Below are 25,883 nucleotides of genomic sequence, written 5' to 3' on the forward strand. Positions count from 1 at the left end.
AGGGAGTTTTTCCTTTCCACTGTTGCCTTCGTGCTTGCTCAAGATGAGTTCTGTGATGGAGTTAAATTCAAAGCAGTCTGCTCCTCAGATAAATAATGTTAAATTATTATTTTTATACATGAATGTTTCTGTTCAGTGTCCCGAGATGACTGTTGTGATTTGGTGCTATATAAATAAACTGAATTGAATTACAATGATCCATACGGCAACAGCTTTAATTTTTTTTTTTTTTATCTATGTTATCTTTACATGTCTTATATAATTTATATGTCAAAGGGACGATTATATGGAACCCCTCAGGAGGTGCACTTGCTAATTAATTTGCTTGTTTTGCCTGGTTGACTGTAAGGACTTCTTCTAATCTTATTATCTTAACTATTCAAAACCTTATCGGACAGCTGCTCCCACTCCCACTGTCCGTGTTTTTACTCGTGACATTTGTTGATGGTTTGTTTGAAACACCGCCGCCTCGTATGTTTTCAGCCGCTGGTAAAGATGAAGCACTCCCCCTCGTGGGGGTCATAAAACCAGCCATTACGTCAGCTGAGCAGAAATGTGTGCGTGCGACTTTGCACGCAGGCACCTCCGTTGAAACTACAACTCCCAGAGAGCAGTTCGACTATTAACGGCAATGCTGTCTTTACGCATGCGCAGCATCACAAATTTTGCGCCTCACATTGGAAAGAACTACAAATTGTCGTGGGCATGCGCACTAGGAGCATGGAGCGGTTTAAATGAAGCGTACGTGCAAAGATGGCAGCGCAAGGCGACTTGCTCCGTGCGAAAGTAAAAGACGAACGGATGAGGGACAGCTTTGATCGATTCATCAAAGAGAAGAAGAAGAAGAAGAAGAGAGACCTGTCTCCGCCGGACGAGCGACGGAGGAGGTGCGAGAAGGAGGCGAAGAAGGTGAAGCTCCATCACCACCATCACCACATCCGCACCGAGCACCGGAGCCTTCAGCCGCATCAGCCGCAGCAAAAACCCAAAAGCCAGAACTTGAGCTCGGACAAACACGTCCTGCACGTCCACCGCGAGCACGTGCACGGACTCTGCAACGGCACCAAGAAGAGCGTGCAGCCCGCCTTCCCCCCGCAGACACCTGCGCTCTTCACTCTCACGCCCCTCAAGGTGGCCAAGGCCAGACCGCCGGAGGTTCGAGACCCGCACCGGGACAAGGAGCCCAAACTGAAGCTGAAGAAGGAAAACTCCGAGGCTAATGTGAAACACCCCGAGCTGAAGAAGAAGGGTGAGTTTTATTTTCAAATAATAACTCTCTTATTGCCATTAACGTGTGGAGAACGTCCCATTTCAATGTGAAACTGTATTTTGGGATGTGGGCCCAGCTCAAGCTTTGATTGTAGCAGTTTTTGGTTTAACACAAACTATATAATTCTAATTATTAACAGATGTGGAGTTACTAAAGAAGAAGTCTGGGCTTTATGGATCAGAACACTGTAGGAATATCAGGTCTTTACCAAGATTTAAAATTAGGTCAATAAAACAATACAATTTTAATAAATGATCTATTACACAGTGAGATTAGCAAAAGAGGTCAAAGAGGAATCCCCATGGACTATGATGTTTGCAGATGGCATTGAGATCTGTGGTGGGAACAGGCGGAAGAGAACTTGGAGAGGTGGAGGTATGCACTTTAAAGAAGAGGAATGAAAGTCAGCCGTAGTAAGACAGAGCACATGTGTGTGAATGAGAGGGAGGAGGTGGAAAAGTGGCTACAAGGAGCAGAGGTCACAAAGGTGCAGAACTTCAAGTACTTGGGGTCCACTGTCCAGAAAAATGGGGAGTGTGATAAAGAGGTGAAGAGAGTCCAGGCAGGATGGAGTGGATGTAGAAAAGTTTCAGGAGTGATTTGTGACAAAAGGGTGTCAGCAAAGGTCAAAGTAAAAGTTTACAAGACAGTTGTGAGACCAGCTATGTTGTATGGTCTGGAGACTGAGACATGGACAAAAGACAAGAGACAGAACTGGAAGTGGCAGAAATGAAGATGTTGAGGTTCTCCTTAGGAGTCACAAGGATGGATGAGATTAGGAATGAGATCATCAGAGGTACAGCACAGGTTGAACAACTGGGAGATAAAGTTAGAGAGACCAGACTGAGATGGTTTGGACATGTCCAGAGGAGGGACAGTGGATTGGACATGTCCAGAGGAGGGACAGTGGTTTGGATATGTCCAGAGGAGGGACAGTGGTTTGGACATGTCCAGAGGAGGGACAGTGGTTTGGACATGTCCAGAGGAGGGACAGTGGATTGGACATGTCCAGAGGAGGGACAGTGGGTATATTGGTAGAAGGATGTTAGAAATGCAGCTGCCAGGAAAAAGACAAAGGAGATCTATGGATGCAGTTGGAGAGGACATGGAGGTAGTTGGAGTGAGGACAGAGTGAGATGGAGCATGTGGAGTGAGGACAGAGTGAGGTGGAGCATGTGTTGAAAATAAACTCCCACTTTGTGTTCAGTAACTTGTAGCTTGCAGTTCATTACTTTTGTGGATGGTTGTGAACAGGTAGAACTGAGAAAGTTTTGCTTTTGGCACATCTTTAAGGTCTCACCACATCATTTCAGTCATGATGACAGGACTACTGCAACATCTGGATCAATTATTTTATTCATGCACTCTTGTTTAGATTGTTGTTTGGCTGCGTGACACAAATTAGACTAAGCTTCAGCTGACTGATGAATGGCTGCACATTTTCCTTTACATGTATTTACAAGTGACTATCAGCTGCCGAAGACTTGTGGCTGCAAAAGGAAGTCAAATCATCAACCCCCCTCCACCGTGCTAGTTAGTTGGTTTGAGGCATTTGTCCAGATGTTGTTTGGACTGCTGATGTCTCTGTAAAATCACAAATATCACCTGAACTGTATTACTGTTTTTGACTCCAGTAGAGTTTAGTCACGTGAGGTGCACTCGTGGGGTGGTTTCACCAACACGACTCTTTATGAGCTTCATTATTGACCAGATGTGATTAGGGAAAAGTGAAGGTGCCTAAAACACTGGCTCGCTTCACAGAGATGCAGCGACACTGAATTGTAAATGTAAATTTACATTTTTTTGACGTGCAAATTTATTGTTTTTAATAATGTTTAAAAATGTTTTAGTATGTTGTATTCAAGTTTATAGATGACGCAGATAGAGAACTGTAATGACTGTAAGGGTAATGATCATCTTTTATCATATTTCATCGTAGAGTAATCAGATTACTGTTCAGCAGTACCACAGAGCTAAATCCAACAGTCCGTCTCCTTTGTGCTCGTGTCCAGCTGTTTGAACCTGCCACTGTCTTCTACCTGCAGAGTTGAAGCTCCACAATGAAAACGGCAAGTCTCTAACGCTGGAGGAGTATCTCCTGAAGAAGAAGAAGAAGAAGAAAAGGCATCGCGAGGATGAGCATGTTGTTAAGAAGGTCCGACACATGCACACCAAAGCAGTCCAGACTGTGTGCATAGGGTTTGGAGCCGACTTCAAAGCACCCGTACGTCCCGATGCGTCTCTGCCTGCCGCCATCAAGCAGGAAGGCAGCCGCCATCTTAACAGTGACGCTGTCAACCGCTGCCCTCCCTACCTCTGTGCTCTCAAACTGGGCCATGCCGCCTTTTACTCCCATCAAGACCACTACATACGAAGCTCCTGCCTCCAGACAGGTACCAGGTACGGGCGTTTCATGCACGAGGAGAGGCAACCCAACGGAGGGGGGGTTGTTCTGCATGCCTACGCTGACGAGTTGGCTTGCCTCAGTCCGGCTGAGATGGAGTGCTTCGCCCAGGAGTTCCTGAACTTGACCTTTGCTGAAAAGCCCAAAGGTGCGGCGGTCTATGCCTTGACGGTGGTGCACAGGGCTGCGTCCTACCTGCCTGACTTCCTGGACTACTTTGCCTTCAATTTCCCCAACACACCAGTCAAAATGGAAATACTTGGCAAGAAAGACATTGAGACCACCACGATTGGCAACTTTCATGATCAGGTATGTGGAAAAAGCCGGACGTCCTCTAATTTAGGACAGGTGTTCACCAAAACCAACTTGGAAAAATATGAAATTAATTTTATTTCCTTTTAATCGAGTTGAATGAATAAAATGGTCCAAATGTTTGTTCTTTTTAGTGCAGAGAACCCAGAATCAGGTCTGACATGTTTGTTTTCAACTTAAACTGTGTTGGTGCCAGTCGCTTGATTAAGGACAGTTTCTGTCAAGATGTTTGAATTTCAGCTTTTAGCTTTGACTAAACCTGTAAAATACTTTAAAACGATTGTCTCTAAAAGAATTAGTGGACTGTGACTTTTGATGGCACATCATCTCAGGGTTGAAGAAATGTACGTGAACATTGCAAGAGGTTTTCACGTCCACAGCAATCAGGTTTTAATGAAACGAGTGAGAAAACACTGATTTTTTTATTTTTATGTATTTATCTCTAAAGCTCCGACATGCTTCCCAGTAGAAATATTGTTCAAAGTTTAATCGAGCCAAAAAAAAAAAAAAAACTACTTGGTGTGAAGGACTTGTGAGTGGTCTTCAATTTTCTTAAATGTTTTCCTTTTATTTATTTTTTATGGTATTTTAGACCTAAACCTGTAAAATTGTAAAAATGGCTTTGCTGCAATCAGAAGTTGAATTTGGTGAATTTTGACAGCGGTGCGCTGAGACGTACTCTCCCAAAGAGTCGCAACAACAGGTAAACGTAAAATGGCTGAAAGTAGCAGGTCCATCAACATATGTCAACTAGAAAAATGAACATTTTCATTACAAATGCAGTGGACGCTGAATGCTACAGGAGCTTTCTAAAATCTTTTATCAGAAGCTGAAACTGAATTGTTAAAAGTGAAACAGTTAAAAAAAATCATAAGCAAAACAACAACTGAAATCTAACATTAGCTGAACAAAAATGAAACACTTGGAAGTAGGGCTGGGTGATGTATCGAATATACTCGATGTATCGTGAGATTTTCGATTGTTAACATGGCTGTATTGCAACCATTGCAAGTATTATTAGACTTGAAAATTTGCGTACAGTACTTCTTTTTCACCGCCAACTGCGCACAGCCTCTCTGTCTTCCTCATTGAATTAAACACCCAACACCTCACCTGCGCACGCTTCCTGCTTCTCCAGGTGGGGGGGGGGGGGGGGGAGTTAACACAAGTAAACACAGGAGAAATGAGGAGCAGCTTAGCCACTGAGCAAAAAGGAAAACGGTGGATGTTATTTGGAGATGGTTTGGATTTAAATTGTCAGATGAGCAGCGGAAAGATGTTTTCTGTAGACAATGCCAAAAACAAGTCCCGTTAAAAGGTCAGAACTACGAATCTTTTTCACCATTTAAAACAGCGCTTTAAGTTAAATTATAAGCTGCAGCTCCGACTGCGTTTTCAGCTTCCTTCCCTGAAACAAACCACGGTATAAAACTCATTTAGCTGTGCTGTGCCTTATGAGAGGAACAGAGAGAGGTAGCGCCACATTAATAAATCAGCAGCTTATTGAAGACACAGTCTTTAGCAGCTAACACACGGCTAAAGTTAGCGGTCTTGTTAGCCGATAAGGACCGTGTCTTTAGTGATATGATAAGCCAGTGATGTATTAATGTGGCGCTATCCCTTACTGTAAGACTTAAAAATCTGTGTACAGTAGTTCTTCTTGATCTGCCCGTCCAACTTCACGCAGCCCCCTTCTCCCAAACATAATGTGCCTGTGTGACAAATGGGACAAAGCTTTGACTCTGAAATATTTTTTGCTAAAAAAAAAAGAGCCGGAAAAGGGTAGAGTGCCCTCTCCGGGTCAGGGAGGAGGTCCTACCCCAAGTGGAGGAGTTCAAGTATCTTGGGGTCTTGTTCACGAATGAGGGAAAAAAGGAGTGAGAGACCGATAGGCGGATAGGTGCAGCGTCTGCAGTGAAGCGGGTGCTGTACAGGTCTGTCGTGGTGAAGAGAGAGCTGAGTCAAAAGGCGAAGCTCTCAATTTACCAGTCGATCTACGTTCCTACCCTCATCTATGGTCACGAGCTTTGGGTTGTGACCGAATGAATGAGATCTCGGATACAAGCGGCTGAAACGAGTTTTCTCTGCAGGGTGTCTGGGCTCTCCCTTACAGACAGGGTGAGAAGCTCGATCATCCGGGAGGGACTCAGAGTAGAGCCGCTGCTTCTCCACGTTGAGAGGAGCCAGTTGAGGTGGCTCGGGCATCTGGTTAGGATGCCTCCTGGACGCCTCCCTGGTGAGGTGTTCCGGACACGTCCCACCGGGAGGAGGCCCAGAGGAAGACCCAGGACACGCTGGAGGGACTATGTTTCTTGGCTGGCCTGGGAACGCCTCGGGATTCCCCTGGAAGAGTTGGCCCAAGTGGCTGGGGAGAGGGAAGTCTGGGCCTCCCTACTTAGGCTGCTACCCCCGCGACCCGACCCTGGATAAGCGGAAGAAAATGGATGGATATTTTTTTGTTATTACTTTATAGAAAGAAAATAATATGAATTCATTCAATGTTTATTTATACAGGTTAGTGTCATTGAGCCGCGGGACTCATTTACTAGAGAGACCTGTTTTTAACAAAGAATGATGACAACATTAATCATAAAAGGAAGCATATAAATTGAAAAAATAAATAGAAGAAAATGATCTTCATTCGTTCAACCTTTACTTACACAGGTTTAAGAAACGAAACAAAAACAGCTACGTTGTAAAATGGTGTAAAACACTAAAAACAGGAACATGTCTGTGTTGGTTTTTACCATAAACTTTGCAGATGTTGGATTATTGTGATATATATTGTATATCGCAATTTATCTTAAAAAAAAAGAAGTCAATATTAATTTTGGTTCATATCGCCCAGCCCTACTTGGAAGTATAAAAACCAGCAAAAATAACTAAAAGGAAGAGCACAAAAGCTAAAATTGTAATGGTGGCAAAAAGCCACAACTAACAAAGAGTAGCATTAAACTAAAACAATCAAAACTGTAGCTGAAAGCTTATACAGATGATGTAACATTGTAGCAAACAGCACCACACGCTAATCTAGAGCTCTCTGCTCCTGAGCTCAAACTATTTTACGCTGAACTCCACAACAGTCTCCAAAAATAAGCCTCAAATTAATTTTGGGCTTTAGAGGAGGAAGCTGTTGTAGTGGGATCTCAGGCAGTAGCTGTCTTAACACAAAACGTCCTCTGAAATGTTCTAGTTTTATTGATTGAATGATTGATTGATCTAATAGTTGCTTTTGTTCCTCGACAGCCTCGTTACCTGTGACTGTTAAACAGGAGTGAGTCCGTCTGTATGTACTGGTTGATGTTGGATCCAGAACACTGATAGTTCAGCAGTTTTCTCTTTTGTGCAAAGACAAACTACGTAGTTTGATCATTGTGTCATTTAGGACTATGTAGAGTAATTAATACTACATTGTAGTAATTTAATGTAGCATGAAAACATTAAAACCCTTCAGCTGTGCTTTGGCAGTAAACAGCAGTGTTGCTGTTATTTCTCAGGATGTTTTTAGTTAAAAGACACTTTCAGGGTAATGGTTTACATACCAGCAGTGGCGGCTCGTGGACTTTCCACCGGGGGGGCTATGACTCCAAAATAGAAACTCCAACCTGGTGACACGTTTCCTTATCTTTTTCTTTTAAAAGACCAAGACTGGTGAATGGGCCCCAACAAATTAATTTTGTGTATCTTGATATTTTTGAGCGCATAACTGCGGACTTTTCTTTGGGCATTTATTATTATTATTATTATTATTATTATTATTATTGAGAGAGATCTCTTCATTCTATAGGTGAAATTTACTTATTTCGGAGTCTCTTTATTTTCCTACGTAAAGTCAAATCAGTGAGACGATTCAGTTTTGTTTGGTGTTAATTTTCATGAAGGAGTGTGTGAGTGGCGGATCGCGTCAAGTGGTGGTGGTGTTTTGGTGGTGTTTTTTTAAAGAGGTGGGACACAATCTTATCCATCTTAAAGCAGACACAGAGCACAGCCAAAGCCTTAAAGTCCTCCATCACTGAGCTTGGGTTAACTGCAGAGAAAATCATAAAACTGAAGACGAACAAATACTGTAATACTCTGCCTCCAAACATTTGAAATCATACCTGATGTGTACAGACGTGGCAGAAGTTTGGCAAAGCAGCTGTGGACCTGTTTGCTACGCGAGAGAACGCTCAGTGTCAACTATGGTTTTCCCTGAGCCCGCGAGACGATCCACCGCTGGGGGTGGATGCATTTGCTCACAGCCCGTGGCCCAAAACGCTTCTGTACGCGTTTTCCCCCACCTCCTCTGATTTTACGGTTCCTGAACCGAGTTCAGGAGGAGGGATTGACAGCTCTCCTGGTAGCTCTCGAGCGCGTGAACACACCATGGTTCCCAGTCCTGCAACGTCTGTTGTCGGGTCATCCGTGGAAACTGCCGTGGAGGGAGGATGCTCTCCTTCAAGCAGGAGGAGCGATCAGGAGTTATCCAGAAATAGGCCAGCACCTGTGGGTCTGGCCGCTGAGTGGTCCCACTTAGAGAGGATGGGTCTCCCTCAGGAGGTAGTGTGCACAATTCAAGATTCACGTGCTGCATCTACCACAGCTCTGTACACATCAAAGTGGACGGCTTTTCAGCGTTGGTGTACAGAGAAAGGTGTAGAGGCCACCTCATGCCCATTAGGCGGCGTGTTGTCTTTTCTACAACAGCTGATGGATAGGAAGTTGGCATTCAGTACGATTAAAACGTACGCTGCAGCCATCTCTTCCTGCCACGAAGGGTTCGGAGACAGAACAGCTTTTAATCACCCGCTGATGAAGCGGTTTCTAAAAGGTGTACAAAGACGTAGGCCTGTTTCACGCCCACTTGTTCCACAGTGGGATTTAACGCTGGTCCTGCGAGCCCTGATCAAAGCTCCGATTGAGCCTTTGGATCAGGTTTCACTTAAATTCTTGTCTCTTAAAACAGCCCTGCTGCTGGCTTTAACATCCGCTAAGAGGGTGAGTGATTTATCTGCCCTCTCTGCCGCTCCGTCATGTCTCAGAATCCAGGCTGACGGTAGTTCAGCTGATTTAAGAGCAAACCCAGCTTTTATGCCTAAAAACATCACAAGCTCTTTTAAATCAAGAGCGATATCGTTGGAGGGATTTTTCCCTCCCCCCCACAGATCAGAAGAAGAAGCATCTTTTCATCTTCTCTGTCCGGTGCGAGCGTTGACGTGTTACATAGCGCGCACAGCTGTAATGCGTCAAACTCAACAATTGTTTGTGCATTATAGAGATGCATCTGCAGGTCGCCCGTTATCCACCCAGCGCTTGTCACACTGGCTGTGTGAGGCCATTTCTGAAGCCTACAGAGCATCAGATTTAGAGCCTCCTGTCAACCTCAAAGCACACTCCACCAGGGGTATCGCATCTTCGACTGCTCTGCATAATGGTATGTCAATGCAGGACATTTGCACTGCGGCTGCATGGTCAACACCCTGCTCATTTATTCGCTTTTACCTACGTGATGTGACAGCTCGTTCCATGACACATTCTGTCCTTAGTGCTCTAACAGAATGAATATTGTTGTTTTTCATGGAACTCTGTTTAAGCTCACATCTGTCTGCATGCTTCACAGTGTGAGATGTTGTTATCAGTCACAAGTCGTGTCTGTGATTTTGGTTCTATTGTCACTAATCAGTTCATGACTATTGTTACCAATCAGTTCATTTGATCAATAATCAGTTCATTGATATTAATCTGTTTATACTGTTTAGCCATGAACCAGTTGGTTCATGCCCCCCCCCCCCCCTTCAACATCTTCTCCCCGTTGAAAGTTTTCCGGGGCGTTCATGCTTTGTCAGAACGCATAGTTACACAACATGCGTCTGTGCATGGCACATAATTACGCGATGCGTAGTTATGCACACGGGGAGCAGAGTGACAATACGTTTTTTTGGGCAAGCTTCCGCTTCTTACTGTGTTCGAATGGACCCAGTGAGGCGAGGACCACATCGGCTTCGCCCTTAACCCATCAGCGACAGCCTTAAAGGGCGAAGCCTATATGACATAGAACGTTGGTTACGTACTGTAACCCCAGATTCTATGAATATAGGCGTAGCCCTTTAAGCATCGGGCCTCACTGGCTCCTGAACAGCTGAAGAAAAAATAAGCTATTTGGGAGCAGGTTACCCGCTCTTAATGTAATTTATACGGATCGGGTGGGGCCCACACAGCAGGTGGGCGTGGATTAATTTTTTCAGTATGATGCTTGCGCATAACGGGATAAACCCATCAGCGACAGCCTTAAAGGGCTACGCCTATATTCATAGAATCTGGGGTTACAGTACGTAACCAACGTTTTGTTTGGTGTTAATTTTCATGAAGGAGTGTGTGAGTGGCGGCCTACTCAGTTTACGCTAAACCACGCCCACATACACTCACACTCGAGGCACGTTATTGTACGTCCATCCTCATTGGATGAATCCTGTGGCCGCGGGCTGACCCTGGGCTGACCAAAATTATCCCCAATGAGCTGCGAACCGAGGGGGCGTGGCCAGACGTCTGTCAGTCATTCTGAACCATGAAGGAACAGTAACAGAACGGGCTGACAGAATTTAGCCCTTTGGAACGACCCTGGGATTTTCCCCAGGCGGTTTGACACCAGTTTTGTTGTAAATTTAACAAAATGTGACATTATTTCTAAAATGTATTTTTAAGTTGTTTATTTTAACATCTTTATTGTAAATGCCGGACGGAGGGTTTAGCCCTCCGAGCCGACTGATACGAGCCGTGACTGCGTACCAGGATGATGCTGCTCCTCAGATTAGATTGCAGTGCGACATATTTTCTCTGCAGGTCTGCAACACGTCCACATGCACACCTAAACATAAACCTAACAGTCTGGCTCAGACCTGGACATGTGGAGTTTCTGCTAAACACATGTTTATTGCAGCATTTACAAAAATCTGGATTGTACCGTGTCTGTTACAGTGTAGCACATGAGCTGGTACTTAATACTAACTCTCTTTTCTGTTTGGAAGATGATGGGAGGGGGGGGGGGATTGACAACAAGACAAAAACAGTCACTAAACGGCTCAAAATCTTGTAAAAAATCATGTTTGTATGTTGCACATGCCAAGACCGTTAATGTGGGTTTGGGTTTAGGGTTTATTTTAAAATGGAGCAGACACTAAAGGTTTTCTTCTGTCCCAGGTGAACCGGACTTACTGTTCAGGAACGTACCGAGCCGGACCCATGAGGCAGATCAGCTTAGTGGGAGCCGTGGACGAGGAAGTTGGAGATTATTTCCCAGAGTTCCTGGACATGCTGGAAGAGTCGCCACTTCTCAAGGTCTGAGGAAGATGTTTTCTCCTTATTGTCCTGATCTTCTTCCCAACATGTCTGTAAACAACCAGCCCACTGGTGAGATGAAAACTTTTTAACAGAAACGCCTAAAGGAGCAGAATATTGGACTGGTAGACCAGAAACTGACAGTTCAGTTTATAAGCACATGCACTTTATTTATTTATTATTTTTTGTTTTTATTTTTCAGATATATTCTGTTTTGTAAAACGTTTAATCTGAACATAATATTCATACAAGAATGTTTAGCTGTTACTTATTAAATGCATATTTAGCTGTTTTTTATGGCAGGATAAACTGATGAATAGATAAATGTCAGGACGAATAAAAAAACTATATCAAACGTTCACAGCACTTCATGCTACCAGGCAGATTTTGTGCAGTTTATAATGTGCATTGCATTACGACAAAAAGAAAATAGAATATACCAAAACAATCCTTTAAAACTGAACTGTGTTGCTGAAAACGCAACAGGAGTCTCTTCTGTTTGCACATAAAGAAACATGTCTAAGACAATAATCAAGCTCCAAAAACTGTAAAAATCCACTTAGATATCGCAGTAAAAGAATGGAAACAATAATTAATATTTTTTAAGCACTGAGGGCCTCATGTAGAAAAGAGTACACAGTTCTCATACTGAAAGTTGGTGCAGGGATAAAATGGAAAAAATTGTTTGCACATGAAAATATTCAGATTCATCAAACCCTGCACGTGCATGTTTCTGCACGACTTTCCTTCATACGTCCCAGCGAACATGGAACTGAGCGCACATGAGTGCTGGTGTGGGTGAAGCTGTGGTTGTCACTGACTGAGGAGAACAGGGCGCTGATATGCCGGCGGTGCACTTTGGAGGCTGGGGCATTTCCATCTTTACACGTGTTTGAGAAGACAATTCCTGTAAATAAAGAGTCACTCAGGACTTGTAAAACTTAGCGCTTATTTATTAAATCGTTAATGTGAGGAAACGAGTGGCTGTGCATCAACATGGTTTCAGGTGTGGGGTAATTACATCCGAGCGTCATCTGGATGAGGCAGTCCCACACAGCTGGCACGGCTCAGGAACAACTGAAATACTTGATGTGCGTTTGGTCAGTGTGATGCTCAAAAACACGCTGCCTCCCAGTCCTACTGGTGATTTCCTCCAGCAGCACCACAGCTGCCTTGGTTCCACAGTTACACACGGACATGGACATATATTATTCATGGACATGCATGTCTTTGTCTGCACCTCGTCTTTTTGAGGAATCTTCACACGTGAGTCAACGTGTTTACGTCTACACAGTGGTGCCGGAACAGGGGGAGGGCAGGAGACCATACACACACACACCTGTCAGCTGGTCCCAGACATTAATGTAGATTGTGATAATAGCTTTAAGCTACTTTAATAAACAAAATATCTATAACAAAAAACAGACATAGCAGGTAAAGATGATGGATGGATGTCAGTCAGTCAAGTCAGTAGCCGGAAACTAATATTGCACAATCTTGAATTGCAACAATAACAGGACGGAAGTGATAAAGAATAGTAAAATGATCACAAAATATATTAATAAGATCTGCACAAACATGAACAAAATAAAAAGTGCATATATACAGCTGGCTCGGTTTGTGTCGGGTCGTCATTCAGACACAGCCTCGCTGCTTCGGCTGTGAACGTGTGAAATAAATCTGGAATTAGATCCAAGTTGCCTAAATACAAAATTATAAATGTAATTCAAACTCTGTCAAGAAGTCATTGTTTTCTACTTACACGGTTAAGAACAATATTGCTTCCAGGTTTGAGAGCAGTCGGTTCCTCCGTTGGTCTACTGTGCAGCCAGCTGAGAGCAGCACGGACCAGAGCGTGCACGTGCACCTGACACACATCAGCAGGTGTCCTCATTTTAAGTTTGTTAAAGTTAGGCCGCAGGAAAAGTGCAGCTCTGTGTAAGTCGTGGATAATGATTCTGCGCTCCAGTACTTCTGCATGTCTGTGGCACACAAAGGCAAGTGCACGTGTGTGAGGACTGTGTTGCTTCAGTTTGTCATTCCAGAGGCAAACAGTACTCGTCACCCTCCAGTTCTCTCTGTGCACGGTCAAACGGTTGGAGAAATGTGACTAAAAAGCCCAACATGTTGGGGGAGACGTTGTCCATGCGCGCCTGCCCCCCGCGAGCTTCTCACACAGCTCGTTGTAATGTCTTGCACTGACTTGAGACGGTGCTGAATCTTGTCTCGTCCATCTGGAGTACAGTCTTTGCAGCGCAGATAGGGAGTTTTTCCTTTCCACTGTTGCCACTGTGCTTGCTCAGGATGGGAGACTGCAACGAAGCCAAGATTCAACTTGTCTGCTGGATTCCTTAGAGAACTTTACTAATTGGCTTTTAAGTTTGTGAATGTTCCTGTAAAGTGCCCTGAGACAACTTTGTTGTGATTTGGTGCTATATAAATAAACTGAATTGAATCGATTGTTTTATATTTCGCACAAGAGCTTTGCACAGCCACGATGGTCTCACCTACTTCTGGAGCGTCTGCCTCTTCCTCTACAAGTAGATTAACACAGTGTTATATTGTGCATTATTATTTAGTTTGATTTCTGCTGTATGATTCATAAAACCACATTAAAGCCTGAGACCGGCCCACATATTAATCACATTATAACGGCCCGGATCGGCCCTAATCCGGGTCGGTCCGGGCCAGATTTTGGGTTCGGGTTAGAAATGACTGCTCTAGTTCCTAGTGGTAATTCAGAAGTGGCTGCAGATTACATCTACTAGCATATTTAGCTACTTTATTGACTCAGTTCTTCCGACAGTGAAGTGATGAACAACCTGAAAAGCTCTGAGGTGTATTAGTATCTACAGTAATGGTGGTGTTTTTTTAAAGAGGTGGGACACAATCTTATCCACCTTAAAGCAGACACAGAGCACAGCCAAAGCCTTAAAGTCCTCCATCACTGAGCTTGGGTTAACTGCAGAGAAAATCATAAAACTGAAGACGAACAAATACTGTAGTACTCTGCCTCCATACACTTGAAATCATACCTGATGTTCTCGTCACACTGTTTTCAATCCTTCTGAGGATCCAGCGTCTCTTCTCCAGTGGTTCATTGTAGTCCAGACACAAAGTAGGATGCAGGTTTTCCTCCGTCGGCTGTTTGTCAACAAGTGAAATGAGCTCATATACAGCGTTCTTCTAGTTCATATTTTTCAGCCACATTCTTCTTAATTCCTCATCTGTAGGTAGGAGATGGAAAACATCCAGCTTTTCACAGGAACTCTTTTTGTTTTGGGTCCGTGTTCAAAACTCTGTTGTTGTAGGCACTGATTTAGTTTGGTCTGGTTGTGCTGCAGCCGAGAACACAACAGGTACCTGAACTCAGCACGGCTATTTTAGTCAACTTTGTTGTTGTTAAATAAACGTGAACAAAACAAAAACTGTTTTATCTGCTAAACTGAATGCAGATTACTTTCAAATAAACCACAGTCCATGTTCTGCGATGCTTACTGCTACTTCCTGTGTCTGACAGGAAGTTGTACCCAGAATCATTTATACAGTAGAGCCCAGGAATAAAGTGGATAAGGGAAAGTATCTTCGCTGAAAAATGATGTCTTGGGGTGAGACATCAGGCTGGCCTGTCAGTGCTGTCAGTGGTGAGGGGGCTCTTCATGAAGTGTACGTCATCGTATGATCGTGAAAATGAAGATGGGCACATAACACCTCTGACTGAAATATTTGCCATTTCAAATTGTTTAAAGGGCTCTCACTGGTGTTTTCTAATGTTTTTATATTTATATTGTTATTATTTTCATTTTATTAATGAGCACATTGAAGGGGAGTGGTGGTCCAGAGGTTAGAGAAGGTGGGCCTGTGAGCAGAAGGTCAATGGTACGATCCCCCTGGACAGACATCAAAATGTCTGTAGGAAAGGTGAAGCACCCACACCTGCCTCCACCCTCATTTTCCCCACTTTGGGCCCTTGAGCAAGGCCCTTAACCCCCACCATCTGCTCAATAGCTCTCTGCTCCAGAGGGTTGTGGTTCTTCAGGAAGGGTAACTGGTGTAAAAACCATTGCCAATTTTCATGCAAGTTAGTTCACTGTGGTGACCCCTGAAGAAGGGAGCAGCCGAAAGAATAAAAAAAATAATGAACTCATCGACCGGCTAGACATGAGGCCCGCAGGGCGCCAGTTGAATAGCCCTGCTCTAAATTAATGTCTGCTGTGAGACGGTGCAGCAGATCAAACTCACCGTTTTCTTTCACTGGAGTTTTAAATCTGTTCAGCACTGAAAGTGGTTTCAACAACTTTCAGTCAGGTCATCTGGACAGTTTCTTTTTTTTTTGTGTGCTGAAACATTTCATCTTCAATCCAGAAGGCTTCATCAGTCAAGGAAACACAACACAAAACTGATTCTTCCCCCAACAGCTTACTCCAAAGTGGAACAAACCAGTTCTGTTGGTGCTAAGATGGTCTCTTTGGCACGGCCCCTCCTCTGGTGCCGGCCCTCTTCCTCGTCGACAGTCATGTCAGACTGGTTCCAAACCAACAAAGGGCCAGCACCGGAGGAGGGGGCATGCCAAAGACACCATCTTAGCACCAACATAACTGGTTTGTTCCACTTTGGAGTAAGCTGTTTGAGAGATGAATCAGTTTTGTGTTGTTTCCTTGACTGATGAAACCTTCTGGATTGAAGGTGAAACGTTTCAGCACAAAAAAAAAAAGAAACTGTCCAGATGACCTGACTGAAAAATGTTGGATTGTAAACCTGGATTATTGAGCATGGACTTTGTTGAAAGTGGTTTCCTTCACATGAGCCAGCAGTAGCAGGACTGTCAGAGTCAAAGAAGGCCCAGATGTTGCAACAGAGATGGTGAATGCTACATCAGTTTGAAATATGACCCCAAATAAATCTAAGAAATGGTCCACGATGTGTGTGTGATGCTCCAAAAGTGTTAACAAATACATCAAGTCAGAACTAACGGTTTGTGTTCCTCTAGTGGCCAGAAGAGGGAGACGTTTCATCTTGTGCTGAAGTTTTAATGAATGTAACTTGTTGTTGTTTTGAATTAAGTCAGTCTCATAACAAAACTAGTTTCATTCATAAAATTACTAATTAATACTATGTTGATATTCCTGCCTAAGCTGAACTCTTTGGATTTCAGAAATGTCCTCTTATTTGTCTTGAAGACTACAGACTGATCTTGCATGTCCAGTTAACGTGACCGTCTCTGTGTGATTGCAGATGACCCTGCCATGGGGAACCCTCTCCAGCCTGAAGCTGGACTGTCGCTCCCAGAGTGACGATGGTCCGATCATGTGGGTACGACCGGGTGAACAAATGGTACCCACAGCCGATATGCCCAAGTCTCCGTTCAAACGGCGCAGGTACCAAGCTGCATTGAAGAAACTTGAAAAAACATTAACTCGTCTTCAGGCTTGATAAATGGTTGTTAGAATGGGTTTACCTGTGGGAAAACTGCACTTCCAGCTTTGCAGCATCTTCCTTCTCTGGTTTTCCAGATCCATGAATGAGATAAAAAACCTGCACTACCTGCCGAGAGCCAGCGAGCCCAGAGAGGTTCTGTTTGAGGACCGGACTAAGGCTCACGCAGATCATGTAGGTCAGAGTTTTGACTGGCAGAGCACGGCTGCTGTGGGTGTCCTGAAGGCGGTGCACTTTGGAGAAGGGTACATTTCTTTAATCATAGGATGCAGCTTTGTGTTTGATGGCTGATGTTTCAGATCCGATGTGTCTGCAGCGCATGAGGCAGCTTGTTTTGTTAAATGTCTCACAGGGAGAACCGGCCTCGAGTAACAAAAGATGTGGTGTGTTTTGATGCTGGGGACTTCAGCGAGGTCGTCCAGAGGTTGCAGCTGGATCTGTATGAGCCCCCGGTTTCGCAGGTACGAGTCAGTTTTGTCTTCATTAGAAGTATTGAGCCTTTTCTGTTCAATGAAAATGTCCATTGTGTGTTTGTGTCCAGTGTGTTCAGTGGGTGGATGATGCCAAGCTTAACCAGCTGAGGAGGGAAGGCATTCGTTACATTCACACGCAGCTCTGCGACGACGACATTTACTTCATCCCGAGGAACGTCATCCACCAGTTCAAGACGGTGTCTGCAGTGTGCAGCCTGGCCTGGCACATCCGCCTCACGCAGTACGGCTCCGACTACTTGAAGGAGGCGCAGCAACCAAAAGATCTCAGCCCCACCTTGGGCCGAGTTTCCCTTTCCTCCCCTGCCAGACCCGATTCCACAGCGACCCCCTGCGTGAGACCGCAGGGAGACAGCGTCCATGGGGGCGTGGCCAAAACTAAAGAACCAGAGTTCCAGAGACCAGCAACCCCATCCAAGAAGTCTCAGCCAGCCCCCCCACAGCCCACCAAGTCTGCACACCTCCCCCACCTGTTTCCACCCACTGCCCTCTCTGAGTGCACACCTTCAGAGGAGCCCTCCCTGCCAAAATAACCCCCACCCAGCAGACCCTGTCTGTCCTCTGGGGCAGGAAGTGTGTAAAGGACAAGTCACTCGATCAGGAAGCCTTTCAACATCAAATATTTGTTACTTTTATTTAAATCTCCAAATACTGGTGTCAGTTCTAGTTTCCTGTTAGGGTGAGTAATATTTATACAGAATGTAGTTCTTTTATATTTGTCTCCTCGGTCTTGTTTAAGAATGTGTTTGATGTAAAGAAGCTTTTTTTTTTTTTTAACTCACTGTAGTTGCCATCCTCGTAAAAGTTCTTTTTTATAGTGAAATTTTTCATTTAAAAGAATGTTACTAGTCGTCTGCGTCGGTGAACCTAAAGCTTGGTTTGTATTCATTTACAGACCACGGTGAACCTTTTTTTTAAGTTAAAATAATATTTTTTTTCCCCTAAAACTGATCTTAAACTATAAGCACTTAAAACTTTTAAAATGTTCACGTTTGGGAGTTGTTTCATGAACTCGTTCTGTGTTGGAACGTTTTATACAGGAGCTTTTCTTGTTGAATTTAATTTATTTTCTTATGATCAAGCTGAAAATATAAATGGACTGTAAAAATGGTCACATGGACTGTACTTGTATAGCACCTTTCTATCTTATTTCAAGATACTCAAAGCTCTTTACAACAATCTGTGTCCTTGTTTACCCATTCATACAGCTCTATACTAGATCTCTACAAAGCTAATTGAATAAATCATTCTAAAGAGACTAATCAGAGCTTTAGATCACATTCATACACTGATGGGACACACATCAGAGGCTATGAGGGGTTCAGTGTCTTGCCCAGTGACACTTCAGCATGTGACTGCTGGTGGATTCGAACCCCCAACTCTCGCATTGGAGGACGACTGCTCTAACCACTCAGCCACAGCTGGCCCAGCTAAATGCAGGTCCTGTGGTTCTTAAAGACGAAATATTTCACTGTTGCAATAATAATCTGAATCTTTTCTTCATGTTTGGAGTTTTGTGTTAATAATTCGCTTAGTTTACATGTCTGTCATAGCGGAGTGTTACTTGGTTTTATAAAATTCAAACGTTTAGTTTTAGCGGGTAATGTCACGAGGTGACCGAGGTGCAGAGCTGGGTGGTGGTTGTGGTTATAAGTGTGTTGAATTAGGATGGTTGTCGAGTAGATTTAGGAAAAAAGTGACAGGATTTTGTCATATATAGAACAAGACTACTGTATTTTTCATGCCATAAGTCGCAGTTTTATACATGCCCTGTGACTTATACACCGAAGCGACTTCTTTATTTATAAACCATTTTCTGACTGAAATATTGAACACTACCATTTTCAGCCATTCGATGGCACTCGAGTAGTGTGGCATGCTGTTGTGTCGTAAAATGGCTACGACAGTCGTCAAGCTCGCCTGGAGCAACCGTCAAATCAGCTTCATTTCTCTGCGCCGCCCTGAATAATACCGATAATTTGACCATTAAAGAGCATTTATTAAGTAAAAGTTCAAATGAGACACCTTTGCTGTAATTTCGAGCAAACAATTGTTTTAGGTGTTTATCTTGTTAAATTCTTGTTAAAGTCCTCCCGTGCACGCTCCCATTTGGCAGCCAATCGATTTGTGGCGCAACACCGGCCCACATTTCCAGGTTGTCAGCGGTGACACATAATAGATGCGACGTATACGACGAAGAAACGTATTTATGGATTTTTCCACTTTATTTGACATATTTGGACTGATGTGACATAGGGCAGTGCGACGTGTACGGCTTTAAATACAGTAATATAATTGAACTTTTCATAATTTGTGTAGTTCAAATGACAGGCAAACAGTCTGTCAGGAGGAAAATGTAGAAAAACAAAAAGGTGCAACGATCCGGTTGCACAGTGTGTTTGTGCACACTCATACTGGAGCAGCTTTTGATTTCAGCCTTGGCAGTAACTAATCAGCAGGACACCTCCATTGTTGGTGTGAAGCACTTTTCAGTTTGCTCTGGACTCCGTCATGCTGAAAACTGTTTGTCTAATCCTGCTTTGCCATTGATAAGTGCAGCTCCACTCGGTTCTTCTCAGGTGGAGGTGATTTGCCACTCCAGTGGAGGCTGACCTGTTTCCCCACTCTGTGGGCGGGATCATAACAGGTCAGTGTGTTCGAGCCACTCGGCCCGTTGTGCTCCTTACTCACCCCATCACCGGACTTGAATTTATTTAGCTTGTCGCGGTACTGTTTATAAGTCCAGGTGTCAATCGATCATCTCCGATATCTCTCAGATCATTTTTCGTGGCTCCATCCGTCAACACGAGCAGAGAGGAAGTGGTGGTTCAGATGCATGTTGCAGTTCTGCTGGGTGGGTCGTCCAGTGACGTAGCTCTGCTGGCTGCTTACGTCATGATTGCCCCTCGAAGCAGACCGGCTTGGAACCTCAAAACAAGGTGGTCCCATTAACTGGGCTGAGTGGGGGTGGGTGCAGTGTGGCAAAGCACTTTTCATTCCAGTTGAAGAACGCAACCCAACATCATGCTGCTGCCACCACCGTGTTTCACTGTGGGCGTGGTGATGTTTTTGAACCAGGCAAACCAAACTTTTGGAATGATAAATGGACTGTACTTATATAGCACCTTTCTATCTTATTGAGACACTCAAAGTGCTTTACACTACAATCTGTGTCCTCATTTACCCATTCATACAGCACTCTACTAGATCTATACAAAGCTAATTGCACAAATCAATGTATATTCTTCATTGTGATAAATATAATTTTAGAATAATTGGACCTGCACTTGCTCTCTTCAGGTCGAGGGTGAGGTTCTGCCTCAAGTGGAGGAGTTCAAGTATCTCGGGGTTTTGTTCACGAGCGAGGGAAGAATGGAGCGTGAGATTGACCGACGGATTGGTGCAGCGTCTGCGGTATTGCAGATTCTGTGCCGGTCCGTTGTGGTGAAGAGAGCTGAGCTGTAAGGCAAAGCTCTGTTTACCGGTCGATCTACATTCCTACCTTCACCTATGGTCACGAGCTCTGGGTAGAGACTGAAAGAATGAGATCGTGGATACAGGAGGTGGAAATGAGTTTTCTCCGCAGGCTAGCTGGACTCTCCCTTAGAGACAGTGAGAGAAATTCAGTTATCGGGAGAGACTCTGAGTAGAACCACTGCTCCTCCACATTGAGAGGAGCCAGTTGAGGTGGTTCAGACATCTGATAAGGATGCTCTCTGAGCACCTCCAGAGGGAGGTGCTTCAGGCATGTTTGACTGGGAGGAGACCCCGGGGAAGACCCAGGACACACTGGAGACTACGTCTCTTGGTTGGCCTGGGAACACCTTGGAGTCCCCCCAGAAGAGCTGGAAGAGGTGGCTGTGGAAAGAGATGTCTGAAGCTCCAGGCTCAAGCTGCTGCCCCCAAGACCCAACCTCAGAACAAGATGGATGGATGGATGGATGGCTGGACGGACGGATGGTAGACCTGCACCCATGGTTTTAAAATACTTTAGTTTTTCCACTAAATGTAGCTTCATGGTCCTGGCTGCTCATCTTTGTAAGAAAATTATTTCATCACTTGACGTGACAGGAAGTCTGAAGGTTGTAATAAAGCCAAAAGTTTTATAAATATTTTATTCTTTGCACATTTTTCACCTGTGCTCCGTATAAAGTTTAAAAAAAGATTGATCACGTTTTTTTAACATCATAAAATCCAGATGTTTTAACGGGGGGCATGCGTAGACTTTATATCCACTGTATGAAATACGGTGTATAAATAGTGTTAAAGCCGCCTTCATGCAGGTCGGCTGACATTTACTAAAGAGGCCTTCTTCGTCTCGTCTTCTAAAAGTAGCAGCTGTGAAGGAAGTTGTTTCGCCTCCTTTGCTCCGACCACGTCTCAGTGCCTTGAGCTGAACGTAAAGCTGAAAGCTTTGTCTGTTGGTGACTAAAGTAGGGAACTCACGTTTTATGCCACCTGGTAGCAAATATTCTCTCCAAAATATAATCTGATTTAAAGTTGTCTTGTGGATTTTCCTTGTAAATATAACTTCCATGTGGTTTAGATAATGCTGACAATAGACCGTTGTCAGAATGCTTTTATATCAGCCTTTTGTCCTTTTTGTTCTGAGTTACTTCTTTCATGTTTGTACTGAGAATTTTTTTTAATGATTTGTCATTTGGCTGATAATTTACTGTAGAGGTTAGAATCCCAGTGCGATTCATTCAGGCTGAAAATGAGGGAAAAAAAATACAAATACCCTTCGATGGTTTTAATAAATAAGTGCATTTGCAACATATGCATATTAGTATGCCTGACATTTACTCATCATCTTTGCTGAATGTTGCTAAACATTTGGATGTGTGACACATGGCATAAACGACCGAAATGTCACGTATGGTTCACTAAATGATCCACAAAGTGACGGTAAAGAAAGAATTGCCCACAGTTTTATTTTGTGCTGAAAGTGGTCAGGCGTGCGTGTCTAACTGGACCTCACGAACTGAGTTCAACAGAAACAAGATCAAACTTCCTGCCACCCGTCTGTTCTGAGCAGCTAAAGGTCACCGGAGTCCATGTCTTGATTCAGAGGCCCTGCTGACTAGTTTCTTATCTGCTTTGCTCCAGTTATACAGAAAGTGAACACTTCCTGTGTGTCTCCAGAAGGAGGCGCTGCTGCACCACTTGGTCACAGCCTTCATGGCTTTTCCCTTCATCTTTACACATTTGTAATAAACTTGCTCTTCCCAAGGCAGTGAGCATCTTGTGTGTCCGTATGTCCATCAGTTGTGGTGCTTATTTTCTGTAAACTGGTGGTGGTGGATGGTGGTGTCATTTATTTCCAGGTCTCTGGATATGTCCTGGGGCCTTTTGGTTTTCCAAAGCGATTCTTAAATCCTGTGAAGAACAAACATGTTGTAATTAAAGGATCATTGAAAATTATAAGCTTTGAAGTAGGAAAACATTATCTGGTCCTCATCAGCTCTTAAAACCTCCATGTAAACAAAAATACAGATTACTATGGGGTGCCGTTTTTTAAAGTTGCACAGTCAAAAATTAATATCAATATTTTGGTTTATTTAGCTTTCAATAAGAAAAAAATAGGGGTTATTTTTTTCAAAGTTATATTTTCACCATGTTATTCATACATTTATAAATGTTATAGTTCCCAACTAAATATTTAATTTACAATCTAAATATTTAGGTATAAATTAAATATTTAATTTACAAGATAAACATTTAGTTTACCAACTAAATATTTAACTTTCAAGTTGAGTATCATTTGTAAATGATGGGTAAATGAGGCACAGATTGTAGTGTAAAGCACTTTGAGTATCTTGAAATAAGATAGAAAGGCGCTACATAAGTACAGTCCATTTACCATTTAAACTAAATGTTTATCTTGTAAATTAAATATTCAATTTACACCTAAATATTTAGTTCGTAAACTAAATGTTTATCTTGTAAATTAAATATTTAGTTGGGAACTATGACGTTTATTAATGTATGAATAACATGGTGAAAATATGACTTTGAAAAAAATAACCCCTATTTTTCTTATTAAAACTTAAATAAACAAAAATATTGATGTTATTTTTTGACTGTGCAACTTTACAAATGGCATCCCATAGATTTCATCATGTAAATACAGATTTAATGAAATATATAGCAAAATTGTAAAGTTGTGTGTGAATTGTGCCCCACGATGAACAGCTTGTAGAACGTTTAGTGGCATCAGCTCTTTCAGGTTCATTCTCTTTGGGATTTTGTTTCTCACAAGGTTGAAGATAAATTTTGGCCTTTTTCTTTACAACAACGCTTCAGTTCGTTGAGGTTTGCAGACATTTGTTTTTGCCCCCCAGTCATTGCACATCTTGTGGCGTCTCTGAGCAGGACACCCTATCCCCAATTGCTACCCCAGCGCCTTCAATAGCTGCACACTGTTCCAACTGAGGGTGGATGGGTTAAATGGAAAGAGCCAATTTCACCATTGTATGGAACTATACAATGACGACAGTACATAACATTATTATTATTATTATTATTATTATTATTATTATTATTATGGTCCCACAACAACATTTCAATCAGGTTGAAATCTGGAGTTTCACTAATTATTTCAAAATCTAGATTATTTTCTTTTACAGCCATGTTGTAGATTTGTTGCTGTGTTTGGGATCAGTGTCCTGTTGGCCGAGCTTCAGCTGTCGGACGTCCTCACATTTGACACGAGAATCCTTTGGTCAGAGAAGTTCATGGTCCATTCAATGACAGCACAGTGCTCAACTCAAGTCCAAATCTTAACCTTTCTACCACTGCATGGCAGTACATGGTGTTTGAGTGTCACCAAACATGCTGCTTTGCATTATGGGTAAACTTATCTTTACTTTGCTCTGATTTGTCCTTAGACCATTACTCCAGAAGTTATACGGTTCATCCATCCATCATCTTTACTCGCTTATTTCTTTTCAGGTCGCAGGGGTCACTGGTGCCCATATCCAGCAGTCGCTGTGCAAGAGGCGGGGGACACCTGGACAGGTTACAAACCCATCACAAGGACAGAGACAAACAATTTGTCTCAGTTTGTCTCAAGTGAACTTTGCAAACTTAAAGCCTGGTTTATAAACCACGAGAATCCTGATACACGCTCAATAATCCAGGTAGAAAAATCTAAAAAAGTTAAATCTGGTCCTCTGGACATTCAAAAAAAACAAAACAAAGCAAAACAACAAAAAATGTAGAAACGTTTCGTCTCTCATCCGAGAGACTTCCTCAGTCTGAGGTGCTGTATTCAGCTCAGTCTCTTAAATAGCACCTTCTCAGAGTGGATCAACCAGTTTGCTGCTGACAACCAAAACCAGCTGCTCACATGCTCAAGAAGGACCATCAGCCTAACAATGGATCATTAGCACACTGATGGCTGTTTACTATTCACAGAGGGCTGAGTGATACTAACAATAACAGCATTGTAATTGCCCCCTCTTACAATGCTGTGATTGCTAGTGAACCTTCCAACATCAGTAGAGAGACTCTAGCAAGGACAAAAACATCATCATTCTCCCAGCAGACAAAGGAAGGTGCACAGTGATTTTGAACCAGAAAGGCTATCATGAGAAAGTTATGACACTCCTTAGTGACTTAAACACTTATGAACCTCTGAAAAGAGATCCAGGAAGTGGTTACAAGAAGAAGTTAATAGATTGCCTGAAATTTTTGGAGCAGGACAAGGCTATTGACCGTTTTCTGTACCACAGACTGTACCCAGGGGAGGCCACACCCAGTCTGTATGGTTTACCTAAAATCCACAAACAAGGTGTACCTTTAAGAACAATTGTTAGCATGATTAACTCTGTCACTTACAATGTTTCCAAATATCTGGCGTCTGTACTCATCCCTTTAGTTGGCAGCTCAGAACACCACATACAGGACACCATGGACTTTGTGGATAAGGTGAGGGATGTCATCATGGAGACTGATGAAACAATGGTCTCTTTTGATGTCACATCACTCTTTACGTGCATTCCTGTTGATGATGCAGTAGAGGTGGTCAGTTTAAAATTAACATCAGACACCACTCTGAGCAGCAGGACCACGCTTTCCACAGAACAACTGTGTCAACTCTTGAAACTGTGCCTGCAGTCAACCTACTTCACATATGGGGAGCAATATTATAGGCAGAAACATGGGTGTGCTATGGGGTCTCCAGTTTCTCCTATTGTTGCCAACCTGTACATGGAGGAGGTAGAAAAGAGAGCCTTGACGTCCTTTTCAGGGACACCACCAAGTCATTGGTTCAGGTATGTTGACGACACCTGGGTTAAAATTAAATCTCAGGAAGTCCAACATTTTACTGACCACATCAACTCTGTGGATAAATACATCAAGTTCACACGAGAAGATGTAAAAAATGGCAGGTTGGCTTTCTTGGACTGTGAGGTCTCAGTCTCTGATAGAGGACATTTGCAAACTGAGGTGTACCGCAAACCCACCCACACAGACCAGTATTTGCAGTTTGACTCCCATCACCCTTTGGAGCACAAGTTAGGAGTCATCAGGACTCTGTATCACAGAGCAGACAGCATCCCCACTAGCTCGGGAGCCAGGCAGAAGGAGAAATCCTACACAAAACAGGCTCTAGAGCAATGTGGATATCCTAACTGGGCCTTCCTGAAAG

At 43.3% G+C, this 25,883-nt stretch overlaps 2 protein-coding genes across 2 annotated transcripts in view; one reads left to right on the forward strand and one right to left on the reverse strand.

The window, feature by feature from the left end:
• Positions 1-715: 715 nt before the first annotated feature.
• Positions 716-17,879, forward strand: LOC119416717 (lysine-specific demethylase 9). The gene is made up of 7 exons (XM_037683902.1): positions 716-1,249; positions 3,316-3,983; positions 11,163-11,300; positions 16,536-16,678; positions 16,814-16,981; positions 17,089-17,197; positions 17,278-17,879. The coding sequence occupies exons 1-7, from the start codon at positions 754-756 to the stop codon at positions 17,758-17,760; spliced, it is 2,205 nt and encodes a 734-aa protein (XP_037539830.1). The 5' UTR covers positions 716-753; the 3' UTR covers positions 17,761-17,879.
• Positions 17,880-22,328: 4,449 nt separating this feature from the next.
• ptpn22 (protein tyrosine phosphatase non-receptor type 22) overlaps positions 22,329-25,883 on the reverse strand; it is a 63,771-nt gene continuing 60,216 nt past the window's right edge. The window contains exon 27 of the mRNA XM_037683807.1: positions 22,329-22,606. Within this exon, the coding sequence (XP_037539735.1) occupies positions 22,545-22,606 (62 nt within the window). The 3' untranslated portion in view covers positions 22,329-22,544. The remainder of the gene's footprint in view (positions 22,607-25,883) is intronic.

This window comes from Nematolebias whitei, chromosome 11 (assembly GCF_014905685.2).
Source record: "Nematolebias whitei isolate Nwh7 chromosome 11, NemWhi1, whole genome shotgun sequence".
Taxonomy (NCBI): domain Eukaryota; kingdom Metazoa; phylum Chordata; class Actinopteri; order Cyprinodontiformes; family Rivulidae; genus Nematolebias; species Nematolebias whitei.